The 17,901-nt window shown below is 40.3% G+C and overlaps 1 protein-coding gene across 2 annotated transcripts in view; it reads right to left on the reverse strand.

Moving 5' to 3' along the window:
• Positions 1-3,065: 3,065 nt before the first annotated feature.
• The window catches only part of bmp6 (bone morphogenetic protein 6), a 60,785-nt gene continuing 45,949 nt past the window's right edge, over positions 3,066-17,901 (reverse strand). Inside the window, exons 3-7 of one of the 2 annotated variants that reach the window (XM_022766285.1) lie at positions 16,175-16,323; positions 15,707-15,904; positions 5,149-5,225; positions 3,979-4,089; positions 3,066-3,289 (exon numbers count right to left, since the gene is read on the reverse strand). In XM_022766285.1, coding sequence (XP_022622006.1) covers positions 3,140-3,289; positions 3,979-4,089; positions 5,149-5,225; positions 15,707-15,904; positions 16,175-16,323 — 685 coding nt within the window. In that variant the 3' untranslated portion in view covers positions 3,066-3,139. The remainder of the gene's footprint in view (positions 3,290-3,978; positions 4,090-5,148; positions 5,226-15,706; positions 15,905-16,174; positions 16,324-17,901) is intronic. The other variant, XM_022766286.1, reaches the window with a different exon arrangement.

A 17,901-nucleotide genomic window follows, 5' to 3' on the forward strand; every position in this document is an offset into this window, starting at 1 on the left:
GTGTGTGTGTGTATGTATGTATATATGTATATGTATATGTGTATATACAGTGCTGCTTGAAAGTATGTGAACCCCTTGAGCAGTTCAGATGTTTCTGTTGTTTACCATGATTTTATTTTATCATCACCAGTTTTTATGTATGAAATGTCAGATATATGTTTCATCAATTGCTTGTACTTTTTTAGTGGAACTTGTTTAAGTAGCCCAAAAACTACATGAAACATGGAATTAGTGCATGTGCAAAAGTAAGTGAATCCCCAGCTGCATTGGTTAAGTCAAGCAGGTAACAGACTCAGGTGAAATACATTTGAGTGCTTAATTAATCATTTCAGTAGACCAATGAACTGAGACATCCTTGGGAAAGGGATTGGCCTGCACTAATTAAAAGAGAGAGGAAACCAACCAAACCAACTTGGTCCCATACACATCAACAATGCCAAGAGGAAAGGAGATATCCGAGGACATGAAGAAGAGGGTAGTGACAGCCCATCAGTCTGGGGAGGGATATAAGACCATCTCCAAAAGATTCCAGCTCAATCCATCGACTGTAAGACAAATAATTTACAGATGGAGGGCCTTCAACATGACAGCAACTCTGCGTAGAAGTGGGCGCCCATCAAAACTATCACCCAGAGCCACCAGAAAAATAATAAGTCAGGTAAAGGCCAACCCACACATCACCTCTACAGAGTGCAACCTTCTCCTGGGTAAGCTCTGGACAAATGTGCATGCGTCTACGATCAGACGAAAATTGAATAGCCATGGCATTCATGGGAGCGGTTGCTAGAAGGAAGCCTCTGCTCTCAAAAAAGAACAAAAGCTGCCCGTTTCAACTTGTGCCAAGAGCATTGGACAAACCAAGGCCTTCTGGGAGTCCACTTCTCTGGACAGATGAATCTTAAAGTAGAGTCATTTGTCACAATCAAAACCGCCATGTTTGAGAAAAAGCCAACACTGCAAATAAGAAAAAACCTCCTCCCTACAGTGAAGCATGGTGTGGTGAAATGTGAAATCTGGGGCGCTTCTCTGCTTCTGGAACTGGGCGACTCCATATTATCCAGGGAACCATGAATGCTCTCAGGCATATCAACAAAATTCTTGACCAGAATCTCCTGCCATCAGTCAAACAGTTGAAGCTGGACGAAAATGGATATGCAACAAGACAATGACCCGAAGCATTCAGCCAAAACTACAAGAGAATGGCTTCAGAGAAAGAGGATTCGTACTCTGGATTGCCCAGTCAAAGTCAACAGATCTAAATCTATTAAATGTTGTGCAGACCTGAAGAAGATGTACATGCCAGATGTCCTTCCAACCTCTCTTCAACTGGCTGAGTTCTGCAAGGAGGAGTGGGCAAAAATGCCCATCAAAGCAGATGCAAAGACTGGTTAGATTACAGAAGATGTTTTTGAAGTAATGGCTGCAAAAGGAGGAGCCACAAGCTTCTAATGGAAGGGTTCACATACTTTTGCACATGTTACATTTCAGTGTTGTGACAATAAACCACATTTGTTGAACTACATAATGGAAAAATATCTCTTTTTGGTGTGTTGTCCAGTATTTGGAAAGTGTGCATTACAAATTAGGATTTGATGTCTTTTAAATACAGGTTCTTTTAATGTTTTTTACAAAAAACAAGACCATGTCTGGAAGTTCACATACTTTCAAGCAGCCACTGTACTATTATGTATATATATATATATATATATGTGTATATATATATATATGTGTGTATACATATATATATATATATGTATATATATATGTGTGTATATATATATATATGTGTATATATATATATGTGTGTGTATATATATGTGTGTATACATATATATATATAATATAAAGCTCACAGTAACATGTTCAATTGGCAGGAACGTTGCCACTGGACAGAAATCTCAACATAACTTTACCCTCTGGGTTGAAAAAGTAAAGGGCTAATTTCAGTAAGATGGCACAAAAACTGTTCTAACACCTGTTTTTGACTTGCTAAATGTTTTTCCACAGTCTCTTGAGTTGTCAGGGGTGGAAGTGTTTGTTAACTTTGTGCAACATGGAAATGGCCATGCGGTGTGTCGGAGGGATAAGGCTGTATTCTTCATGTCTTTGGAGAAAAACATCAATTTAGCCAGATTATGCATCATGTTGAACCAGTCTGGTGAAAAGTAGCTCAGTGTGAGCCTGGCAAATATTGACATGGAGGGAATATTTGGAGAGGTGTGCTACTAAAATTGCATGTGGTCACTTTGGTTCAGTCCATATTATATTTTAGGAACGCAAATATAGCTTGAGAAGAAAATACATCAGGAAATCTGAAACTTCTAACTCCAATGCATAATTCAGTATTAGATTGTTTGGGTTAACATTTGCACCTAAAAGGAAACTGGGCTTGTATTTTCCTATCTACTTCAAGCCATTTATACAGGTTTTGTCATCTGACCAGGTGAAGGCACTGGCTACTTCTGGTTTTCAGTGCTGTGATATCATAGCCAACTACCTGGGGTCATGCATTGTAGAGAAGATGTTCATTAGGAATTATGTGAGCCTCTTCTGAGAGCTGATCCACTGTGTTTTATATATATACATATATATGTGTGTGTGTGTAGGAGCAGGGAAAGAAAGCAGCGCTTGGATTGGTTCAACAATAGTTCAGTTTTGGCCTTGCCCTCTTGGTGAGGGAGAAGGTGCAGTAGCCTCTTAGGCATTCATACACAGAATTCCATAAACACATGTACAGACTTAAACACTCCCTCCCCTCCCCAACACACACACAGTCACTCATTCACTTGCAGACCCATGAAAGAAAAACTCCACTTTAATGCCAGTAGAGAAGGTGATAGACGATTTGGTGACTCAACCTTGCAGTAGGGTGAAGTTGCCTCTAGATGACACCCATATGGTTTCATTTTTGCAATGGTCCCCACTTAGGCCTTTATGGTGGATGGTTATCAGATTGATATTTTAAGATGTCTAAGATTATTTAGAACATGTAAATAATCTTTCAGGGTGGACATTCTTTGCAGGCTGAGAACTGCAAACTGGTGTCTACTTGAGGTCAACCTCACCCAGGAGTCACTGTTCCACTTACAGCCCTTTGCCAACCCATTTATCAGTCAAGCATTACTAGTACTTGATGTTGTCAGTGGCAGCCACAGGCCCGCACCACCATGTTCTTGTATTTCTTAAGTATGACGTTGGAGTTGTCATCGAAGTAGAGCACTGAGATGGCGTGGAGTTTGGTGGGGGCGCAGCATGGTTTCGGTACATTCTCAGGGTTCATCAGGTGCACCTGAAAAACATAAGAAATACTTAAAACCACTTAAGGCATCAGTCTGCATTTAGCATATAGCACTGATTCCCATAAAACCACACAGTACACATTCAAAATGAACTAAATATGCATTATTGCATAAACACAGTAGCCTATTTGTGGATTGGCTGTATTAGAGCACTAGAGTGGAAAGTAGTAATTAAAAAGATAAGCGGTACACTATAAGGTGTCTGCAGCAATTCAGTATCTCACCTTCATTGAGCTGAGGAATTCATAGGAGACAGATTTTTTAAAAAGAATGGTCAAAGTCCAAGCAGCAGAATCTTGACTTTTACTCCCAAGAATGGGTCATGCTCCAAAACCACTGCATTCCTCATAATGCAACAAGCCCAATTTAAGATAACTCTAATGACATCATCAGGATCATTTTCTCAGTCTTTACACAATCCATATAGAGCAATAAAAGACATACAACTTTTTTTTCAAAGTGAAGTAGTACTCTTCATGCTAAGCAGCTGAAATACAGTATATATTCATTGATCTTGAATCCCTTAAAAAGTCCAGACAGACTCTAACACACTACCAAACAAAATAAACGTACTAACAAAGGATACTGGCAGCGAGGTGAGACTTAAACCCACAATAACTTCTCCTGTACTGTGTAAAGAATGTAGTCAGCATGGTAAATTCTTGTAGGTTGGTCTTACCAGTGTCTGTACAATGGCATGGTTGGTGGCATTCATGTGGGCATTAAGGGGAAAGGAACACTCTCCATCACAGTAGTTGGCTGCGTAGCCTTCAGGAGCAATTATCCAGTCCTTAGAGAAACACAGTTAACATAAAAAGTACAGTCACAGTTTATCAAATCGATCAAATCAAGTAAATAAAACACCCTAATACATCAATATCTAGTCTATTAGAGAGGTCTATTCTTTGTTTTGAAATAATAGAATGGTGTCTGGTTTTATAATTCCACCATATTTGAGTGCTTATCTTTGTAAACAACTGGATGAGTGGTGTATATTAATGCCAATATTCATTTTGTAATACAGCCATTGTAGATAGTTATACCTTGAAAATTGGATGCAGCATTGTCCTACAGTTGACTCCTTGACTCCACTTGACTCCTGTAGAATATCTTTCACTTTCACAAATTCTCTGCATGTTTTAAATCTTTCTGACTTGTTTTCAACTAGTGTACCTTCCTGTCCGTCAATAATGTGTCTCCGTCTTTCTCTTCTTACTTATCTGCCTGCTCCCTTCCCATGTGCCCATGAGTGTTTGTGAGAGAGAGAGAGTGAGAATGAGAGAGAGAGTTTGTATGCTGTCTCCGTCTAGATGTCAGTGCTGTGTTAACATCTCACTGTTTGTTTTCTCTTGTTCTCTTCTATTTCTTCCTCTGTTTCACACAAATACACACAAGACTTATGTCTGCTGCCTCAAAGCTACTTTAAGTGACTTTCTCTTCTTTTTCCACCCTTGCTTGTTAGTACCACTTCCACATCAAACAGTGGTGTTTATAATGTGTGTATAAATGATATAGTGGCACTGTCATCAAACTGAAAAAACTGACTCAAAGTAACATTCCGATAGATGTGAGTGTGCAAACTTTGTACATAGTAGACATGTATGTATAGAAAATAACTTGATGATATAAAAAATACACAGTCATCACTGTCATATGCAGATTTACATCCAGTGTCATGTATCTATGGATCATCAACATACCAAATTCCATTACACAAACTCAAATGTTTTTCTTAGGTTGTAATGTTGTTTGAGTAAACATTGATTAGGATATCACAGTGTGAGGATCACTGGTTCAACACGTGTATTAGGACTTGTTTGGCTCAATGGAGTAAGGAAATGTTTGCTACCTGCCAGCCCAGCTCTCGGAAGCTGACATAGAGCTCATGTCTTCTGCATGCTGTTTTCTGATCACTGTTGTTGTAATCTGCAAAAGAAAAACTGAAATCATCAGGAAATTCTATCTTTAAGATGCGCACAGACCTCTTGTCAACCAACATGGCTCAATGTAGCCCTCAATGTATGAATGTGTATCTCTACATGACTGAAGGGACATCAATTAAAACACACACAAATGATGTTTAAAAAATTCCCAATTAAATCCTGTGGTAGTAATGCATTGCACTCAGAATTTTATTTATATATCCCTATTTCACAAATTAAAAAATACACTTAATACTTTTATCAAATTCCTTCAAAGTTCAAGTTCCAGTTGGTTGTTTGTTGGTACTAAACTAAGTGCAAAGTTAATTATAAAACTGTTAATCAAACATTTTAGTACAAAAACCTAATGGAGATTGCCTATTTTTTGTTGCTTTATCTGTCACTTGTCCTTAGGATTATAATATGAGTTTTTAATTCCATGTTTAGCCTTGTAGAGTCACCGCTCAAGTTATTAGGCTACAAAAACTTTATACATTGCAAGAAAAAAATTGAATTACCGCATTGCAGTTGTGTGCCTCCACCACTCTGATAGATTTCAAGTTACATCCCTGTTTATCCAGAAACATTTAAAATATAAACCATTGGTGTGAAATTTTGTCATAATTTCTATGTGAATTCTTGAGTTATGGCTAAAAACGTGTTTTGTGAGGTCACTGTGATTTTGGCCTTTAACCTTTGACCAAAATATAATCGGTTTGTCTTTGAGTCCAATTGAATGCTTGTGCCAAATTTGAAAGGATTCCCTTGAGGAGTTTGCGAGATATTGTGTTCACAAGGACAAAATCATGTTTAGTGAGGTCACTGTGACCTTGGCCTTTGAACTTTAATGACCAAAATTGAATCAGTTCGTTCTTGAGTCCAAGTGAATAATTGTGTAAAATTTGAAGAAATTCCAACAAGGCATTATTGAGATATCGCATTCACAAGAATGGGATGGATGAAAGGACAGGCAGATGGACAATGAAAACATAATGCCTCTGGCCCGGGCTATCACTGATGAGAAGGCATAAAACTGTACATAATAAGAATCAGGACATGTCTGTAATTGTGTTTGTAATACACAACAAGCACATCCTTCCTCTATTGCAGGTTAGTGACAAGAAGCAGAAGATGACTCAGCAGGAATCAATCTGTGACCAACCAACCCACCCAACGAATCAGAATACGGCTACAAACAAACCAACCAATCACAATACAGCTAGAAATCAACAAATTAGAATACAGCTACAAACCAATTTATAACAATCAGAATACAGCTACAAACTTACTAACCAATGAGAATAAAGCTACTAAAAGAACTAAGCAATGAGAATATGGCTACAAATTTACCAATCAGAATACAGCTACAAATTGACCAATGAGAATATAGTTACAAATCGACGAATAAGAATATGGCTACAAACCGACCAATCAGAATAGAGCTACAAACCAACCAATCAGAATAGAACTACAAATCGACCCTTCAGAATACTGCTATAAATCAACCGATCAGAATATGGTTACAAATGAACCAATCAGAATACAGCTACAAATCGACCAATTACAGTACAGCTACAAAACAGCCAATCAGAATATAGCTACAAACCAACCACTCACAATCCAGCTACAAATCAACCAACCAGAATAAATAGAATAAATGAATAGAAATAGAAAGAAACTGTTCGCATTCAATACATAAACAAACAAATAAACAAAAAAACACACAGGCTTATGTCCATGCAAGCAAATCGAATTTCCAGAAGAGTGTGTGTGAGTGTGTGACTGTTAGACTAACTCACCAACAGCAGCCTGGTTTGTCAGTTGGAGCTGGTCACACACACACACACACACACACACACACACGCACACACACACACACAAACACACAAAAATGCCCTGATATTTATTTGTTTAAGGGCCAAATCCTCTTACCCATTCATTAAAATGGGAGAGTTGTAATTAAAGTTCACCAGCACTAGTTGCATTAAGATTTCAAAACAAATTTCATTTTGAACAGAAACACCAATCGCATTGTTTTAGCTGGATTCATCTGAAATATAAAAAGAGGCAGAGACAGGAAAAGCATATTGGTCTTGTCACGTGGAGTCATCTCAGCTTGAAATAAATGAGAAGCGAGGGAGAAAGAAATGGCTCATGGCACTGACACTGCCTGAGTTTGGGCGTCAGTTTCTACCACCTGTGCTAAAAATATGCAGGTGTTCTACAATAATAAGGCACTTTAGGTTTAAGAGCACCTACCTTCTAAACATGTTCTAAAATAATACAAGAAATGTCTACACTTAGTTATATAGCACTCATACGGATTACTGTACAACACGGTATAATGCCAAGTGTTGTCTCCTAATTGAACGAATCAGATACAGATAACATGTGATCAATCTTTTTCCTAAACAAGAGCATGTTTCTTTTTACTGCAGCAACATCTAAACATGTAAAGATGTGTTAATATGATAAGATGGATTAATTCCGATAGTCAGTGACCATTTATTGAACTTGAACTGATGTTTATAGAGAGAGAAAATGACACATTACAGTACTGCAGAATGGTAGGGCTTTCATAGAGTTAATCTATAGAGTTTTATGAGTCTGTACTGGAATATGAACTGTTGGGGTTTTAATAACTTTGGGTTTAGCATCAGTGTGCCGGCAAACATTGTTTCCATATGTAACATAACATGTCCCTTACTATACACACATTCTCACAGACACCCCCTACTTGCTCATCTACGTCTTGCTACAGGCAGGGTTATTAAGTCTGATCATCTCATTTCAATTCTTTCTCCAGATTCCAGTCTGTACAAGCACCTTTTTTGGTATGAACAAGATTGATTGAGACAGAATCATTCCTATAAAAATTCTGTTTAAATAATTTTTTTTGTAGTAATCAAGTAGTCTCCTTACAGTGTTCATTTTGGGTCTTCTCCTACATAACAAACATATAGTAAAAGATTTTTTAATTGTAATAGTCTACTACTGCTAGTTGTCATATGCTTAGGCTGTCTTCTAAATTATTTGTACAAGGTGTTTGGACTGACATAGCCTGTAACATCCGTTAATTACCTGTTCTCCCAACTCAAGTTCACTGTGTGTGTGTGTGTGTGTATGTGTCTATGTGCTTGCTGTGCACACTTACACCATGTGATATCTTGGGATTTAAACAGTGTGTAATTATTGTCCCCGCTCTCTCACAGCAGCAGGTGTGTAAGGTGAGTGAGGTGTAGTGCTTTCACCCTGACCATTCAGGCTAGTCACAAGGTATAGCACAAGGTATAGCATTTGGCAACATATTTCCCGTCTCACAGACACACATCTATACACAACTCATTTTCCTTGCACCTCTTGGCCTTCAAAGCCATCAGCATTTACAATTTGTGGGACTCTTTAAGAGCAACAAAGCTGATATTTACTATGGGCTTTCACTGAGTGTAAAGGCCCAGATTTGTGTTGTCCATGAACCACATCTCCCCTTCCTGCCTGTAAAAATTTAATGCCACACAGTTACCACTGAGCTCCAGCTCCGTTGAGGCCTCCATTAATTTATTTTTGCTTTCCTTGACAGAGCGTGAGGGTGGGAGGGAACTTGAAATACTGAGACTACATATAAGGGTTCTAAATGTATAGTACTATTATGCTAATTAGTTTTTGTTTTCAATATATTTTTTGTCGATTGATGTTTTTTATTCTACGTCATTGTTTCGTCTGACGATGTACACAAAGGAAAATCTCCTAGCTTTAAAGTTGACCAGATATGAAGTTAAACATCCCATACCGGCTGAGCTGAAGAAGCCATACCGTGGATGCAGAGCCCAGGCTAAGCTAAAGGCTAGGAGATGGAGATATAAGCCTTTTCTACCATCAATCCTCATGGGAAATGTCAACTCCCTGGCTAACAAGTGTGATGAACTGGAGGCACTTGTGAAGATACAGCGAGCATATTCTGAATGTAGTCTAACATGTTTCACGGAGACCTGGTAAAACGACAACACTCCCTACCGTTGTGTGGATTTACCTGGCTTCACTGCAGTACGAGGGGACAGAGATGCCGGAGCAAGAGAAAAGAGGTGGAGGACTGGTTCTGCTTGTGAACAATAGATGGTGCAACCCTGTTCACATCACAGTGAAGGACGGGGGGATTTTAACCATGTCACTCTCACCTCTCATGTGACTGGCTTCACTCAGTATGTTGATTGTCCCATAAGGGAAAATAAGACACTAGATCTGTTGTATGCAAATGTCAAGGAGGCCTACACTGCTTCAGCTCTACCACCACTTGGAAGATCGGATAATAATCTGTATTTTCTTGAGCCTTCCTACAAGCCCTGTGTACTGAAGCAGGCTGCAACCGCCCGCTCATTCAGGAACTGGACCCCGGAGACCAGAGAGTGTCTAAAAGACTGTTTTAAGAGCACAGATCGGAATGTCCTGTTGGAGTCACAGGAAAATGATAAAAGCAAGGACCCTGACCTTGATAGAATGGTTGAATGTACCAATGACTACATTAACTTCTGTATGGACACTGTAATCCCAGCAACAACTGTACACTGCTTTCCAAACAACAAACCCTGGATCACCAGTAACATCAAGACCCTCCTCAACCAGAGGCCTTCAGGGATGGAGACAGGGAGAAACTCAGGTCTGTGCAACATGAGCTGAAGAGGACATTAAAGCAGGCGAAGGAGGACTACAAAAAGAAAGTAAGGAAGCTGCAACACGAGAGAGGTGTTGAAGGGGATGAGGACCATCACTGGCTATAAGGACAAGAACAGCCAGGCAACATCAGGTGATGTGGACAAGGCCAATGTGTTCAACCTATTCTACAACAGGTTTGACACAGCCTCACCTGTTCTCTCTCCCACTGCTTCAGGTGCAGCTTCTCCTATGGCATCTCCTCCACAACCTGACACTACAGCTGCAACTCCCTCCACACTGGAGTCAAGTCTCCTGTCCTTTACAGCGGAGGCGGCGAGGCTACGTCTTGGAAAGGCAACAGGCCTGGATGGTGTGTATCCGAGGCTGTTAAAGGACTGTGCAGCCCAGCTAACTGAGCCTCTCCAGAGGATCTTTGACTTAAGCCTTCAAACAGGGAGGGTCCCGGTCCTGTGGAAAACATCATGTCTTGTTTCCGGTACCTAAAGTAGGATGACCGGCTGAGATAAATGACTACAGACCGGTGGACCTCACATCACACATCATGAGGACCCTGGAGCGGCTGCTTCTCCACCTTCTGAGGCCACAGGTTGAACATGCACTAGACCCCCTACAGTTTGCCCACAAAGAACATATTGGAGTGGATGATGCCGTCCTTTACATGCTCCACCGGGCCCATTCTTACTTGGATGAGCCAGGTAGTTACATGAGGATTATATTCTTTGATTTCTCTAGTGCATTTAACACCATCCAACCCCCCATTCTTAAAGACAAGCTGGAAGGGATGGGGGTGGATCCTTGCTTCATGTCCTGGATTGTGGATTACCTGACAAGACGACCACAGTACGTCAGGCTGGGTAACTGTTTCTCAGGGACAGTGATGAGCAGCACTGGGGCTCCACGGGGGACTGTTCTGGCTCCGTTCCTGTTCACCCTGTATACAGCAGACTTTAAATACAACTCTTAGTCCTGCCACATCCAGAAATACTCGGATGACACAGCTATTGTAGCGTGTATCAGGAACGGGCAGGAATCTGACAAGGCCTTCAGTGAATGGAGCGACAACTGCCTCCTTCTGTTCAGTATAACGCTACAGCTAGTGGGAAGCTAGCTTACAATAGCATAAAGACAGGCAACAGGATGATATAACTAGCCCTGCTCTATTCCAAACTCACCTAGCACCTCTAATCCTCACTAACGTATATCTAATTTGTTTTTGAAAACAACACATTATGGTTTTAAGATAAGCTAACCAGCTGGTAGCTGTAGCTTCATTCTTAAATAGACATGAGAGTGGTATCAATCTTCTTATCTCACTCTTATCAAGGTTACTAGCAAGCATCTTTCCTAAAATAACAATTCCTTTAAACATTAGCAACCAAACCATGAACTTGAGTTTCACCCGTTTCTTCCACTACTAGTGGAGAACAGATATTTGAATAGTAAATGGAAAGAAAGCAGGTCAATGAGTACCTTTTACGACATGGTAATGTGAATGGAGCCAGTGGCACTGAGCAGTGAGTTCTACTTGGCCATAAGGGGATATTACCTAACAATGTTTAACCTCAAAGTGTTTCCCTGTGCGTAGACATCCATTCGACCATCCATCCAACCACTTATCCTTATAGGATCGTGGGGGGTTGGAGCCAATCCCAGCTGACATTGGGCAAGGGCAGGGTACACCCCTGGACAGGTCGCCAGTCTATCACAGGGCTGACATATAGAGACACACAACCACTCACACCCACATTCACACTTATGGGCACTTTAGACTTGCCAATTAACCTAATTCACATGTTTTTTGACTGTGGGAGGAAGCTGGAGTACTTGGAGAGAACCCATGCAGGCACAGGAAGAACATGCAAACTCAAACCTTCTCACTGTGAGGCGACAGTGCTAACCACGACATCACTGTGCCGCCCCCATTCGACCATGTAATACTAAAATGCTGCACTAAAACCAATTCACATTGAATTTATTGAGGTGGGACATTGGCTGTCGGTTAAGAGCCTGCCTATAACAGCAGGGAAAACACTACTCATTACTGCACTGTAGCTCTCTAACTATACTAAACTGTATGAGTCTTGGCCTGGTATTAACTCTTCACTACACTACTTGTCATTAAACACCTTAAACACTTTCACCAGCCTCCCTGTTTGGAGGAAGTTTATAAATTATATCTACAATGTCATTGTGAAAATACAAGAATCAAATGGTTGTCAGTCATTACAGCCTGGGTGATCCATGTAGGAAATGTGTATCTGTATGTGTGATATTTGACATTAAGAAGTAATTTCAATCCCTGCAGGCCACAATCTCTCAAACCAGTCCACTGTAAGTCTATAGTTTGCTCTGATAATTTCTGAAATCTCCGAACCAAGTTTTTAGAGCAAAGAAAGAAGAAAAAATTGCAGTAGAAATGACATGAACTCGCTTAGAGGTTTTGGTGGTGACAGAAAACTTGGGTTCCATGTGCCCAATGTTTAGAAAAGCAATTGGCTTCTTCTGGGTCGTCAACCCAGATGAATACATGAACATCACAGTTATCTCTGACGTTTCCCCTCCCACCATCCACTACTTCTGAAGTTTATCTTTCTTCCTGTCTTTCATCACAGCGGTTATTAAACCCTGCGAGTGAGCTCCACTATGTCTAATTACTTCAACAGTAAACAAAAGGAGGTTGGGTGGGGTTACGAGTGAGGAGAATGAGGAGGAGAAGAGAGACAGATGAAAAAACACAGCTGGCCGAGTGCTGTGTTATTATTATTCTTTAAGCGATACTGTTAGCGCAGTCAGTCTTTGAGCTGTGCAGCTAATGACTGGCTAGGCCTAATTACAGGCTGCCTGTGCTGTGCTGTGCTGGGATGTGGTTTTCCTTCCCTGGACGGTTGTTAACTTCCCCCACAGTCAAAGCCCAACCGGGCTCCCATTACCTCCCAAGCCTTCTTTGCCCACAAAACCCTAAATTACCTTTAAAGGTGTTGTACTGCTCTTTTGGCAAGGTATACAGCTGCATTTTGACAAAAATAGCTTTGATGATGTCCTAGAGTGTGAAGATGAGGACAAAATGGCACCAAAGTGATAAAAAAAAAGGTGCAGTAAATGTGGTAGTGGAATGCAGTGGAATGTGGATGGTAGGAAGGTAACACGTTGCTGCCTTCCAGGCCTTAGATGTCATGTTTTTTCTGAGAAAGAATCAGGGTGAAATATCAGTGAAATACTCTTCAGATTATTTTAATTGTTGTGGCCTGAAGTGATGTACTGTAGCTCCATGCTAAACAGAAACTGGGGGATTTTGTCCACAGTTTGTTTCACCCCATGAATGCTCCACAAGACAGATGCTCTCCCCATCCATCCTGTCCACCTCCCTGTCTCTGGAGTAAGTGATGCAGTATTGATACCATATGCCCTCCTGAATTCCTCATGGATCCTCCTATCTCATCCAATCCCAACAGTCCACTGCTGGCTGTGGACACTTGGCTGTTGCAAGGGGGGGGCCTCCCCACTTCCTGTGTAGGATCTAAATATTTACACTCTCCAGCGTCCCGAGTGGCGAGGTGGAAAGGTCTTCATGTTTTGGGTTATATAAAGGCCAGTCCTCCAGGATACATATTTAACAGATTGCCCTCATTAAAACAGATTTTTTAATTCAGATTCACAGTTTTCTCATCTTTCTGAAACACATTAGGACACAAAAGCTGACTACAGTCAACCTACCTTGTGAATTTGCTTGTAAAAGCAGTTGAATAGCAGACTCCAATGTAGCGTTAAACTATTTTCTAAGCTATTAATTATGAATTTATTTACATTTGGCATAAATATTGCCTCATATACTGGAAGAGAGCTGAGATGACCTCCGTTACAGGAATGCTAACCCACATTCTGAGCACATTGTATGCACTGTGCACGTTAGCCCTCTGATTCACAAGTGTACCCCAGTATCACTAAATCTTAAAAACAAAACATCTTCATTTAACTTAATGTAACAAATTATATGTCTTTGTTCTCTGTCATGTCAGCGAAAAGCTTTTATCTAACACCATTACTGAGAAAAATCCCTGCAGGAATTCAATTTACAATCTCTTGTGTTAACAAGACCACAGTGTAATCTACTGAGAAAGACATTGAAAATGTTCTGAACAATCAGAAAATAGAGTCAACAAATCTCAGCAAAGGATTTTCAGAGAGTAGCAATAAAGACAAAACCAACTCATCCTACAAATATGTCTGTGTGCCATACAGATGGTAGAGCCATTATACACAGTAGCAGAAGAAGCAAAGTAAATAATTTCTCAGGTAGCCAGCCAAGCTGGGCCATTTGTGGCTGTTTGTCAGTGTACTAAGATGTGCTTAGGTATCAGAGGACAAAAAGAGAGACACCTACGACCCAGATTTCGCTAAGTTTTTGGGGGTGTAGACTTTAGCCTCTTGGTCTCACCAACAGCTTCAGTTAGCAGCAATGTGGCTAATGTTGAGCGAGTCTCATCCTACTTGAAATGACTCTAGCACTTAATTTTTCACAAGTCTGACATAAATCTAGAAAACAGGTGTGCCGAACTAAAGCTGCTCCTGGGCCAAACAATTTTGGCTGCCTGAGGGTTAACAGATCACAACACACACAACCTTATGGGGTGTTTAAAAACAGCAATACTATGAAGACTATAGTATGATGTAAACTTTTCTGAACTCACATTGACCTATCTTTCTATTTGTGGAATCAAGTTAACCAAGATTTTAGGCACACATTTCTGACATAAACCCATGGTAGACTTATACAAGTATTTTCTGAGCAAATCAGTTTAAGTTAATTTAAGTTATAAGCTATAGTATTTGTTATGATCCTACAAACTGATATCTGTATCTCTTCAATACCAGCACAGGAAGTAGTTTTTGTAGAGACATGGAAAGCTCACCTTTTTATAAACTACAACAGTGATTTTTCATTAAACCTAACTTAGTGTTTTATTTGCCTTACCTTAGCCACACTTTATTTGCCACAAGCACAAGCACACGCACAAGCCTTTCCCTGACCTCAACCATACAGCCGTTGCCAAACAAAGATAATATAGAAAGAATTTTTTAAATGTTAGTAGTGAACTTGAGAAAACTTTGATTATATTAATTCTTATAAATATCACCAATATTAAAATTAGAGTTGGTTGACTGTTGGGAAAATATTATTTACTGCTCCACACAGGGCAGCTTAATATTAACATGATGCTTCATCTGTCAAATTAGCAAGTGATCAAGCGGATATTAACAGCAGGCTTCCCTGTCCTGAATTGTGCAGCAGGTGAAAGGTAAACGGATTAGGGTTTGATTTAATTTGAAAAGCTTACAGAGCTCCTTTCTCAGCAATACTCTCACTTGAACACCACCAATCTGACTCATATATTCAAGCTTTCTAGTCTTTCTTTACAGTCTTTTTATCTTAAATTTGAAGCCAACCCCAATTCAACTCTCAATCTCTTCCATAAGTAAAACATTTTATATGTTGTCATGAAAAAAACTATGTTCCCTGCTCAAGATACAGGTTTTGGGATACACAACAATACACTTAATCATTTTGGACAAACAACAGTAAAAACTGATTTTAGACATCATCCCTGTGCTAAGATTTGTGTCTGATGGGGGTTGATTAGAGAGATCCAGCTGAAACCAGGTCCAATTCATAGTCTCAAAGATGACCACTTCAACCAGGCTTCAAACAAATGCTACCCATCCACTGATCTGTAGTGAGGTCAGGCTGAGGTCAGTTTTGTGTCTGATTGTGTTCATGGTTGCACTGTGTGATGAGGGTGGTTAAAGTTGACTGACCTGCTACGCCCAGCCCCATGGAGCCCTCCTGTGGTTGTGTGGATCGGTTGCGATTCTGCTGGCGACGTTTGCCACCAGTGGAGCGGGCAGTGCGGATGTATACTTCACTGATTCTGAAGAATGCGACCATAAAAGGCTGCTTCTCCAGTGCACCGTCACGTCCTACTAGGCCTGCCTCCTTGACACTGATGCTTTGTCCTGTTTGAGAGGGTACAGCACCTTAAAACTACACAAAAATGTATATATATATATATATATATACTGTATATAAAAGTGTATAGCCATTAGCAGCAATACGGAGGTTCTAACCCTTTTGCCCTCAAAAGAAGGAAGCACCTCAACGATAAACCAAAATAAACCCAAGAGCAGCAATGAGCACACCAATTTTGGTAAAATTCTGTCGGACGGATTTTCAGATACACTTTCTTGGCATTTGTGGCACCATACATATGTTATTATTTCCGTTACCGCTGCTGGTCTCCATGCTGACTTGCAGACCCAAGTTGTGCACCGGACTCAACAACCACAGGTTGCTAGTGGCGGTGATGTCAAACTCCAGCCAGCCCTCCTCAGCTGCCCACAGTCTGCGAGACTCCAACAGGAACAGGTCCGCCTCTCTGGGAGAACATGGTATACAAAATAAAATTGCTTGGATTAAAAATAATAAATTAAGTGTGTTTTTAGTGATTTAAAATTTTCTCAGAAGAACTAATCTGACTGATGAAATAATATCATTATAAATATCAAACTGAGTAGGACTTGTTAGCCAAAGAAATTTTGTGGACTAGATCTTGTAATGTAAGACAGAAATTTAATTAAAAATATGGAAAGAGAAATTAGCAAATATATCAAGCCTAGCACCATAGGGCTAACTGGAAAAGATGCACTCGAACCACTCCAAGCTAACTAATTTATCTAGTTAGCTGAGGCAACCCAGAGAGCAAAGTAATATGTCAATGCCAAATTTTAGCATTTTAGGTTAGAACATTTTCAAAAGATACATGAAGACAGAATCAATGAAACAGAGAGAGAGGTATGTTAAATAAATTACAATAATCTGTGTAAATGAAATAAGGTTGTAAAAAGGCGGAGCATTTGAAACAGGAAGGAAAAGACCCACATAACAGCAGTATAACCGCAAAGTTGCCTACTTTATGTGGATAAGTTAAGTGACCTTTAATTCCAACAAAGCCATTACAGTAGTAAAAACTGCCTCAGGTCAGTCAGACCCTCTTCCATAGCCTACATCAAAGCCAATCATCCAGGTGTTCAGAGAATGCCCCTGCAGCAGCAGCCTGTCTTTATTGGTCACTAATTAGAGTGTTTCTGATGGCTTCCATATGAGCCTCAACACCATGTATTTATACACACACACACACACACACACACACACACACACACACACAGCTCAACTGACAAAGGATGGAAGGGGTCCACAAGAGAGCTGTCAGGGCAAAGGCTACGGAGAGCTTCTTATTGACTGACTTAAATGAACTGGATTAACAAGGTCTTTTTGCAATAATAAATCTCCTGTGTAAGTCTTGTGGTTACTGTGTGTGGTAACAACTTTTTAAGTATTGAAAAGGCATATTTGTAAGATTGTTACAGTGATATGTACAGTAAGTCAGACATCTGGACAGACAGGCTCCAGAAGTTTGCCATACAAGAAAGAGACTCTAAGTTTTTACTTACGTCAGGCTTGCCGCATTTTGTATTTTCTCACATTTCTTGGCTGCTGTTCACGAAACCACCCCAATCAAATGAAAAGTGCATAGGGTGTCAGGCTTATTAAGTGCTCTACCATTTCTGCTTAGAGTCAGAGAGCAAGGTTTTCACAGGAAGGAGGGGCATGAGTAAATTAATAGGCTCCCCACTGAGTGGGCAATTACCAAAGAGACAGACGTGCAAAATGCGGAAAATGGGAAAAACAACAACAAAGACTTTATAGTATTTCCTCGTATAAACTGCCAAACCTCAGTGAAAGTGTTACTTTCACCTGTCAGGTTTTACCTGCCGGGTTCAATCATATATGGTTGTTAAGTTTGAGTTCTATGATACACCTTCTGGTGCAACCTGGACACATCATCAGTGACGATCCTGGGGTCATGGGGTGAATGGGTCTTATCATCAGAAACCCTCACCTGGGCGACCCAGCCAGGGGTGATCAAGCTTGGCTTGTGTCCAGGTAGCGCACT

The sequence above is a fragment of the Seriola dumerili genome, unplaced genomic scaffold, assembly GCF_002260705.1.
Source record: "Seriola dumerili isolate Sdu_G_001 unplaced genomic scaffold, Sdu_1.0 BDQW01000822.1, whole genome shotgun sequence".
NCBI lineage: Eukaryota > Metazoa > Chordata > Actinopteri > Carangiformes > Carangidae > Seriola > Seriola dumerili.